The following is a 10,000-nucleotide window of genomic DNA, read 5'->3' as shown; positions in this document are numbered from 1 at the left end:
CTGAGACTTCATTTTAAGAGCATGGCAACCGACAGGAAATGCCTGGCCGACAATTCAATTGAAATCCCAGTGGATATCTGCTGTCGGACCAGCTTTTCCATTTGGATTTATTTACCTTTCAATCCTATCTCCGTCTGCATACATTATCAGGTGAAGGAGTAGCCCACCATTCCATTTCCTTGGGCAAACAGAACCTACTGAACCACGAGACCCCTCAGCCAGCACAGGTACAGGTACAGGTACAGGTACAGCCACAGACAGTGAGAGGGCACGGCTCCGCTCTGTCAGCACCTTGTCAGGTAACACCCCCGACACTCTTCCTCAGGGGACCTGGCCTTGACTGGCGTGACCTTAAAACAAACCGCGTGGCATAAGCACAGAAGAGTCTTCAGGCTGCTAGCATTAGCGAGCTAAATCCAAAACACACAACAGCCCGATCTGATCAGCAATACCGGGGCTCCGGGATCCAAAGCCTTAGTGTTCTTATCCAGTGTCAACAGAGCGGGAGGCCAGGCCAACCGCCAAGGAGAGGAATGGGGGCCCGTCAGCAGAAACGGTGAGCCTGTCTTAAGCCGCGGGGACTCCTGCCAGGCCAAGCTAAACTGCTACGGCGAGACAGGCAGACCCAGAGACCCCTGCTGCAACTGAAATGAGTGGATTGATGAGATAGGAGCCGTAGGATGAGAGGCAGCTGGAGGACCCTGCTCGGCTCAAAGTAGGGCTAGTAGGACTAGGGCCAAAACCTTTAAAACAGGTCTGTGTGTGGTCATATATGGCAGGGGATGTCCTGGGACAATCAAGTACTAAAAAAAACACCCTATCCGATGGCCTATCAGTAATCATCCCCGAAGTGAAATAAAATTCCCTCCTTTTTTCACCTTTTCAAGCTCTTTTGACTCTTTTGACTTCATAATGATATTTATGATGATTGTTGCAGTCTTTGCTTGTTAAATAAATGTTTTTCTCTATGCATGTGACGGAGAAAACAATTCTCCTCTGAAAGGCCAGTTCTGGCAAATCAAAACAACAAATGCTAGTCAACAGCATCCAAAATGGCTCCAATCCAGCATTGAAGAATCGAATAGAAATTGCCATGTGCATAAAACAATGCCAAATGCATTCATCTCTGGCATTAATATCTGCAGCACTTGGTTCATCCATCAGCTGTGCACTGAGCAGCCACATCTGAGGCCTCCTTGGACCGGGTACCTCAATCAATCCTAAAATGGCTGCCTTCCAACAAGCGGGTACTGCCTGTACAATCAGCAAGTCTTCAATCACAAACAGCCAGAGATGCAAGGTGGTGTAGCGTTAAGTGAAAACTGATGCCCCCTGATGGAGGTGGTGGTGATGGGGGGGGGGGGGGGGTTGTGCTCCACACTCACTTGGGGATGAGGGAGAGCTGTCCAATGCTGGAGTGGTGCCAGACGGCGTGGGACAGAGCCAGCACGTAGCTGCAGCACATCTCCGAGTAGGACTGGTGGCAGGCGGTGAAGTCCAGCAGCTGGAAGGGGTAGCCCACCCACTCGGTCTCGGTGGTGAGCACCGGACTGCTGACCACGCTCACGATGCGGTCCTGCAGCACGATCCAGTACGGCTCCTGCAGAAGAGAGAGACGAGGAGAAGCGTTTCACCCCAACGTTTGCTCACAGAAGGCCCCTTTCCTCTTGAACTGAAGCACTAGTCTTGCTTAGCGTTATGGAGACAATGGCATTGATTGATTGATTTGATTAACGTGAATGGGACCATTCAGCATTGACAGCACGTGACATTTCTAAACGAACACAAACGCCTCATAAAGAGTCCTTGGCTTAAAGTATAGGGAACTCTTCTAACGTTGTGATGTCATGTCTGGACCTGCAAGACTCTAAAATCACTAATCAACTCCTCAATCTAAATAAAGACACTTTCCCTTATTAAAGCTATTTTCGTGTATCAAGAACTACGTGCTGTAGCAAGTTTTTCTCTTAAGTCAGGAAAGTAGATCCAGCACTTTGATTGATTAATGGCTAATATTAGTTACACACAAAGTGGACCAAATGCTCTAGTAGCTTGACTCTAATCTGTCCTAATTAACTTCAGCCGCTTTCAACACAGCCTTGGCCAAGTCTTTCCTCGAGGGCCTTGCGTCCCGCAGCTGTTTATTGCAGTCGTGCAGCTCTTGCCTTCATTTCTGTAACTGGCCCTCATCATCTGAGGCTGCATGACTTTTCAACCTTAAATCATGTGTTGCGCTCTGACTGCCGAGGACATAAGACCCCGCAGGACACAGAGGCCTCCTGAATACTGCTGGAAAAATTCCCACACATAAAGGCTTTTGAAGGGGTTATGTCTTGTTTTTTTAATGCTGCAAGCTGCTAATGTTTAAAAAAATAATATGAAAGGATACCCATGAGCCCAGCCTTACTTTCACAGAAAACTTTTAAAACCAGAGCCACTGAAATGGCTGTACAGATGGCGAGATTGACAAGCCCAGGCCAGAGGTGAGAGGGTGCGTAACCACGGAACCTACCGGAAGAGCTGTGATGACGAGACCGATAGCGTTCATCCAGGCGGTGATGTTCTCTCGAGGCACCAGTGGTTGGCTGCAAGACACACACACAACACACACACACACACACACACACACACACAGGTATAAGCACACTGTTCAACGTCAGTGCAAAAACCCACGAGCCGTCCTCCATTCTCCACCGGCGCTGCTCTCGGATACACACGCATTCCACCATGACTCATCTGGGCATGAACGTAAGTGAGTGAGTGAGTGAGTGAGTGCATGTGTGTGTTCAGACTAGGGGTGGGGGAAAAAATCGATTTTTCGATTTCTCTCGATTCTCTCTAGAACGATTCTGTCTCGATTCAGAAAAGTTCATAATCGATTTTTTAATAAAATAAAAAAATATATATTTTTTTTTTTTTTTTTTTTTAACACATTCATTTTGTGTTGAAATGCAAGCTGCATCGATTATTGCATTGTTCATAGAAAGTCATGATTGTGACAAGGACACACTTTTTCTCTAATAAAAAAATTAATCTGTTGATTTTCTTTAATTATCAAACACAAAGTAGGAAGCGATTTGAGACTCTGAGTAGCAAACTCAAATGTTTTAAAAATCGAGATGCATCGATAATCGTTTTATCGGTTTAGAATTGATAATCGATAATCGGTTTAGAATCGAGAATCGGTTTAGAATCGAATCGTTGACCTCTGAATCGGAATCGAATCGAATCGTGAGGTGCCAAGAGATTCCCACCCCTAGTTCAGACCATCTCCAGCATGGAAAGCAAACACACCATTACTGCACTCATTATGTCTTGCACATATCCACATCCCTGAGCAGGAGCGCAGAGAGAGAGAAAAAGAGAGCGAGAGAGATAAAAGAGAGAGAGAGAGAGAAAGAGAGAGAGAGAGAGAAAGAGAGAGAGAAAAGAGAAAGAGAGAAAGAGAGAGAGAAAAGAGAGAGAGAGAGAGAGAAAGAGAGAGAGAAAAGAGAGAGAGAGAGGGAAAGAGAGAGAGAGAGGGAAAAGAGAGAGAGAGAGATAAAAGAGAGAGAAAAGAGAGAGAGAGAAAAGAGAGAGAAAGAGAGAGAGAAAAGAGAGCGAAATAGATAGAGAAAGAGAGAGAGAAAAGAGAGAGAGAAAGAGAGATGAGAGAGAGAAAGAGAGAAAAGAGAGAGAAAGAGAGAGAAAAGAGAGAGAGAGAGAAAGAGAGAGAGAAAAGAGAGAGAGAAAGAGAGAGAGAAAAGAGAGATAGAGAAACAGAGCTAGAAAGAGAGAGAGAAAGAGAGAGAGATAGAAAGAGAGAGAGAAAGAGAGAAAGAGAGAGAGAGACTTATGTAATGTGATGTAATCTCCGCTATGCTCTCCATTTCCTGTCGAACGGCCTGGGTGGGCCGGTGTGTCTGTTGTTATAAAGCGTTTCAAAGGAGAACTGACGCGAGAGAGAACCTCAGTATTCTATAGTTAATGATAAGAACGGTGGGAAGGGGAGATGTAAACACCACTGAATTAGAGGATTACTGCTTCTGACTTGGTAAAATCAAAAGTTTGGCTTAATCCTCCAATTAACTTAGATGGTTAGTTGGCTACAGATATACCAGTATTTTTTGGAAATGTACGGTGAATATCCATTCTCTACGTTTGTGACCCTGCAGTCATGTTTGCTTCATTCTATCTGATTTTGATTTCCTGCTTTCTTTCCATCTAAGACTGCAGTAAATAAGGGGATCCGTAGATGCCAATAAAAGAGGCTGAACAAGACTTTACTCCAGTCTATAAAGAGGAAATTGAAGTAACTTCGCCCCTGCAGTCCTTTCCTTGTGGGGGGGGCTATATTAATAGAAAGACCTGCCCACACACCGTTTCTCCACATCTATGGAACAACACCTAGAGCCTCCGTAGATCTTTTCCAGGGACCGAATGTTTACCACTTAACTGTGACAGTTAAGATCTCTTCAAACCCACCTTTGGACTAAAGGATGAAAATATTTGTTTATATTTTAAAATGGTGGAACAGGGCGGCAGTGGTGTCCCATACCGCTAACGGGGTCTGAGTGCCCATGCGGACCAAGGGTTCGAGCCTGACCCGAGGTGATTTCTTGAGCCTACTGCGCATCTCTCTCTCCTACTCATTTCTTTTCTAATCTTCACCGCAAATTCTTAACATACATATGTACTGTTACCGGGCCAACCATGTAGAGGTTGTGTTCGAGGCATATACAGATTTTAAAAGCAATTTACTTCAAAACAAGACATTGTCCTCTGCTGTCTATGACCCTTTACTACAAGAAGTGGTGACCTTTCACACATTCCTGACCTCTTGAGCACCACGTTGAGGAGGGCATTGCCCACGTCCTTGCCGGGCACAGCCAGGGCCATGAGCTCCACGCAGGTGACGTGCAGGGCATGGGCAGCCGGGTTGGGGAACTCGTTAAAGCGCCAGTCACAGTTGGGGAATGGGCCCGGAGACTTTCCTGCCATGGGTGGCACAGGTCAAGGAAAAACATGTCTGCGTGCGCGTCTGCGTGCGCGTCTGCGTGCGCGTCTGCGTGCGCGTCTGCGTGCGCGTCTGCGTGCGCGTCTGCGTGCGCGTCTGCGTGCGCGTCTGTGTCTGCGTGCGCGTCTGCGTGCGTGGGTACAATTTAACAAGGGAGATCAAAGATGATAAGTGTGTGTGTTCTACATAAATATGTATAGGCGATACACAGAACACTACACTGCCAGGATCAAGAGAAGGCTTCTTACTGCTTACAAGAAAGACTGCCAATCAGCCAAACAACAGTGTGTATGTGTGAGGGTAAAGAAATAATTTCACATTTTCTGAATAACGAGAATGATTGACAGATGCCCCCCTATCGATCACACCCACTCCCCTGGTACCGTACCACACCCCCCCCCCCCCCCCCCCCTCCCCACTTAAAGGATATTGTCCACCAGCCGGCCGATGAGCTTGCAGTAGTAGGTGTCGTCGGGTATCCAGACATTGTCCTCGCGCGGGTTCATGCCGAACTTGAGGTAGGTCTCGCTCAGGCACCAGCCGGGCGTGCGGTTGTCCTTGAGCGAGCTCATGATGGCGTGCACCAGCTTGCGCTTCAGGTTGGTGCGGTCTCGCAGGTGCCGTTCGTAATAGTGCAGCGTGTTGTACAGGTACGTCACCGGGCGATCTGCAGGGGAGAGCGGGATGGGGGGGGGTGAATCAATGGCAAGAACCTAGCCCAGACAAAAGCCTACTGGGAGCTATCCGTAGCAAGAATCAATGAGGAAATCAATTTAGAACTGTGTACGTGCAACAAATAATCAAAGCCTCTTTAATTTCAGTAGGCACACCAGAAGCCATAGAACCATATCAAATGGGAACATTACACATTACAATACTCTTTGTGTCAACACTTCATCAGGATTATTCGTTAGGATACTATTCTTATATATATATATTTTTTATTTCCAATCCTCATTGCTCTAATAATACATAGGCAAATTGTGTTGATTGATTGATTGTATTAACCCTCCTATTATGTTTGGGGTCAATTTGACCCCATTCAATGTTTAACGTCTCTAAATAAATGTTTGACAGAATTTTTTTTGCTTCATATTTAATGACTTTTCCTAATTTAATGGGGACAACTGGGTAAACACAAAATTAACATGATGATATGTTTTCAATGTCAATGTCAATGTACATATACTTTACGCATAGGTGTTGTTTGGGGTCAATTTGACCCCAGGCTGTTTTAATTGTTTAAAATATATAAGAAATATCAACTTTTTCACATTGTTACTTTTCTTGATAAAATAAATAGTTTTTCCATTCCAAATGTTATAGATAACAACAATATCTACTTAAAAATAATATGAAGCCATAAAAACACCAGAAGGATATCTCTTTCCAATTTTAGGTCAATCAGTGAGATTTTATGGGGATCTGCATATTTCTCCATAGTCGCGTAACATGTATTCTGGATGTATAAAGGGGGTGGGTGGGGGTATTGTTTTATTTTTAAGGGCTATTTAGGTAGTCAACCAACAAACCTAAAGTACCTGACAGATAAACTTGGGTAAAAAAAAAGAATTATAATACTTTTTTGGAGGTTTAAATTGCTGGGGTCAAATTGACCCCAAGCATAATAGATGTGGGTAAAATTTGAACATAATAGGAGGGTTAACTGACTGAATTCCAAACGCAGTCTCTTTTACCGTGGAACTTGTAGAGGCCGCCTAGGTGATCGAGGAGGGTCTCCAGGGACTTGGAGACGGGCAGCAGCTCCAGGAAGCGGTGGATGACGATGTCGAAGACAGGCAGGAAACGCAGGCACACATTGCCAAAGTAGATGGGCAGGTACTGAGACTGCTGGGGCATGGGCGGGCTAACCTGCTCCGCCAGGCCCTCAAAGTACAGCTTCTCAGGGTATTTCTGTCAAGCGCACGCACACGCACACACACACACACACACACACACACACACACACACACACACACACACACACACACACAGGTACAGACAAGGAGATGCAGAGAGGAAACAAACACAGACATATCAACATTCACTCAGAGTCAGCGTAAGTATCACATTTATTTAACTTTAGTACTCAAATTACACTCTACCTGAGCCTGGCAAATTAAGACCCACCCTGTGTTCACACTCTCTCACACACTCTCTCACACACGCAAGCACACACACCGAAAGATCGACTAAATAACTGCAACCTCTGTCAGTAAGAGGCAGGGCACCGCCATGTCATCTGTGGAAATGCCACAGCAATCAGAGGCCAATCTTAGCAGACATAAATGTCACCGAGAGAGAGAGAGAGAGAGAGAGAGAGAGAGAGAGAGAGAGAGAGAGAGAGAGAGAGAGAGAGAGAGAGAGAGAGACCGGCTGCGCTGGACAAAGAGCCCCTCCCTCTGACATTTCCCTCGCGCTGCCGGCTAGAGAACCAGGGAGGATGTGTGCATGAGTGTGTCTGCTCTCTCTGTGAGTGTGTGCCGGTGTGTGTTGGAGAGACACAGAGATAGAGGAGGGCCAAGATGGGGCTAGCCAGGAGCTGAGAGAATGACTAGTTGATCAACATCCAATCTTACCTGCTATGTTTGGATGCTCTATCACACTGCAGCAGCAGCAGCAGCAGCATTGATGGAGGTGAATATTGCTATTTTCCTACAAAACCCCCCATTGTATCCCCTTCACTCTATAATGCTTTATCACTACACCCCCACCTGACTGAATGGTATAAAGGTCAACACCATCTTACTGTCAGGTAGGCCATTCTCTCCAAACTCCAAAATCCTGACTACGTCTTCCGATCCATTCTTCAAGTATTTGATGGCTCGTATTCCCCCCAGAGGCTGCTGGGTAATGTTGTGTGTCTCACCTTGTGGTAGGACATGTGCTTAGTGTGCCAGTCGCTCTGCAGCCAGTGCTCGGGGGCGTTCTCCTTGACGAAGTCGCTGACACGGTTGCGGAAGTCGTTGGGCTTGAGCAACAGCAGCTGGATGATGAAGTAGCAGACCTGTGCCTCGTTGCCCTCATGGCTACGCATGGCCTGTTGATCATCACACACACACACACACACACACACACACACACACACACACACACACACACACACACACACACACACACACACACACACAGTTATGAAACAATTCTTTCCACATTAGCGGCAGCTATTATGATGATTATGATGAGGTGTACTTTGATGACAACAAGGCTTTCTTCCTGCTTCATCAGAAACATGGCACAGAACATGACCGGCTGAATGGCCGTTGTGGTCGCCAGGCGACTGAGCAAAGACACACACACACATACATATCAGGAGACAAAGACTGAGATGCACACACACACACACATCAGGAAACAAAGACCAAGATGCACACACACACACACACACACACACACACACACACACACATATCAGGAGACAAAGGCCGAGATGCACACACACACACACACACACACACAACACACACACACGTAGAGACACACAAACACCAACACAAACTTGGAGAGGAGCAGCTGAAGGCCCCTGAGGGAGGCCATCTCCATATGGCTCCTCTGCTGAGTCAGCGGTACTCTAACTGGATCTGGCCATTAGAATGAATGACCTGACACGGGGGCTATTCAACTGGCCAAGAACAGGGCTGCTCAGAGGCCCCAGAGCTGTCAGCAGCACTCAGCTTACACGCCATCTAACCCCCCAGCTTAATCTACATCTCCACCCATACGTACGGACAACTTTAATGGAAACCAACACCTAAACTACATTTCAGTTGTAACCCTAAAGTAACAATGTGCCTAAAGCCTAAAATTCACTGGATAGGAGTGGAGGAAAAGGCAACAGCAAGGCCATGGCTTTTTGTTTCTCGGCCTTATAATAAATAGGAAGGCTGACCTGGGGTCAGTTTACCCGACCCTCACTTGATGAGTGCTCGGGTCCGGGCCCGAGGCCCATCGGATCCTTGACCTGTGTTTCCTACTCGGCATGAACACGCCTCAGCAGTTCTGGCACCCTCACCGAGGACTCTAAGTTTAACCAAGATGGCCGTTCCCCAGGGGGACCCAGGCTGTGTAGCAAGGCGCTGAGTCAGCAGATCTTTCAACCCCCCCTTCCCTCTCCCTCTCCCTCTCCTCTGCTTCCACACACTAGAGAAGAGGGTGTTACGCACGCGCCTTTTATTCCGCTCTAGGACAGCACAAGAGGTGATTCATCATCATAAATTATGATTTTACTGCCAGTACCATGGCAAGGTTGACACATAATAAATAACACTAACATTTATAGCCATTATCCGCCGCCTAATGCATTCGGAGGAAGAACGCGCTTACGGCGGCATTGTTTAATTCGCCCAATGCAATAAAAGTGGTAGATACTGCTATGACTGTGTAGCTTTGAATAAAGCGCAAAATTGATACATCTGGGGGGCGAGTAAAAAGAGACATAAAAGCCATTTGAAATGAAACAGCACCTGCAAACTATCAAGCTGCCTAGAGAGCAGTACAAAAGGTCAGCTTCAAAGAACGACTCCGCACAGAGACAGCGGATCTCTCTCTCTCTCTCTCTCTCTCTCTCTCTCTCTCTCTCTCTCTCTCTCTCTCTCTCTCTCTCTCTCTCTCTCTCTCTCTCTCTCTCTCTCTCTCTCTCTCTCTCTCTCTCTCTCTCTCTCTCTCTCTCTCTCTCTCTCTCTCTCTCTCTCTCTCTCTCTCTCTCTCAGCACGGCCAGGTGGCCGAGGCACAGGCCCACGTGTGAGACTCCTGCATTATGCACTAGCGCTGCTCTTGTAATTAGGCACCGGCCCCTTGATCTAGACGCTGAACCATTCCAAACATGGAAGATATTTGTTCAGAAAACAAGGCAAACAAATGTTGCAAAGTATAACACATAACGTTTCATAGAGAGACGAGTCTCCTATAGGCATACGGTGCGTGTGTGCGTGTGTGTGTGTGTGTGTGTGTGTGTGCGTGCGTGTGTGCGTGCGTGTGTGCGTGCGTGTGTGCGTGCGTGCGTG

At 46.8% G+C, this 10,000-nt stretch overlaps 1 protein-coding gene across 6 annotated transcripts in view; it reads right to left on the bottom strand.

The window, feature by feature from the left end:
- Nucleotides 1-10,000, bottom strand: part of med23 (mediator complex subunit 23) — a 47,013-nt gene that overhangs the window by 10,575 nt on the left and 26,438 nt on the right. For all 6 annotated transcript variants that reach the window (XM_031581290.1, XM_031581293.1, XM_031581291.1 and 3 more), the window contains 6 exons: nucleotides 7,866-8,036; nucleotides 6,694-6,910; nucleotides 5,427-5,663; nucleotides 4,817-4,982; nucleotides 2,513-2,585; nucleotides 1,386-1,600 (listed from right to left, as the gene is read on the bottom strand). In XM_031581290.1, the coding sequence (XP_031437150.1) occupies nucleotides 1,386-1,600; nucleotides 2,513-2,585; nucleotides 4,817-4,982; nucleotides 5,427-5,663; nucleotides 6,694-6,910; nucleotides 7,866-8,036 (1,079 nt within the window). The remainder of the gene's footprint in view (nucleotides 1-1,385; nucleotides 1,601-2,512; nucleotides 2,586-4,816; nucleotides 4,983-5,426; nucleotides 5,664-6,693; nucleotides 6,911-7,865; nucleotides 8,037-10,000) is intronic.

Source organism: Clupea harengus, chromosome 15 (genome assembly GCF_900700415.2).
Source record: "Clupea harengus chromosome 15, Ch_v2.0.2, whole genome shotgun sequence".
NCBI lineage: Eukaryota > Metazoa > Chordata > Actinopteri > Clupeiformes > Clupeidae > Clupea > Clupea harengus.
The sequence above is the reverse complement of the archived record's forward strand: the minus strand, read 5'-3'. Positions and strand labels throughout refer to the sequence as shown.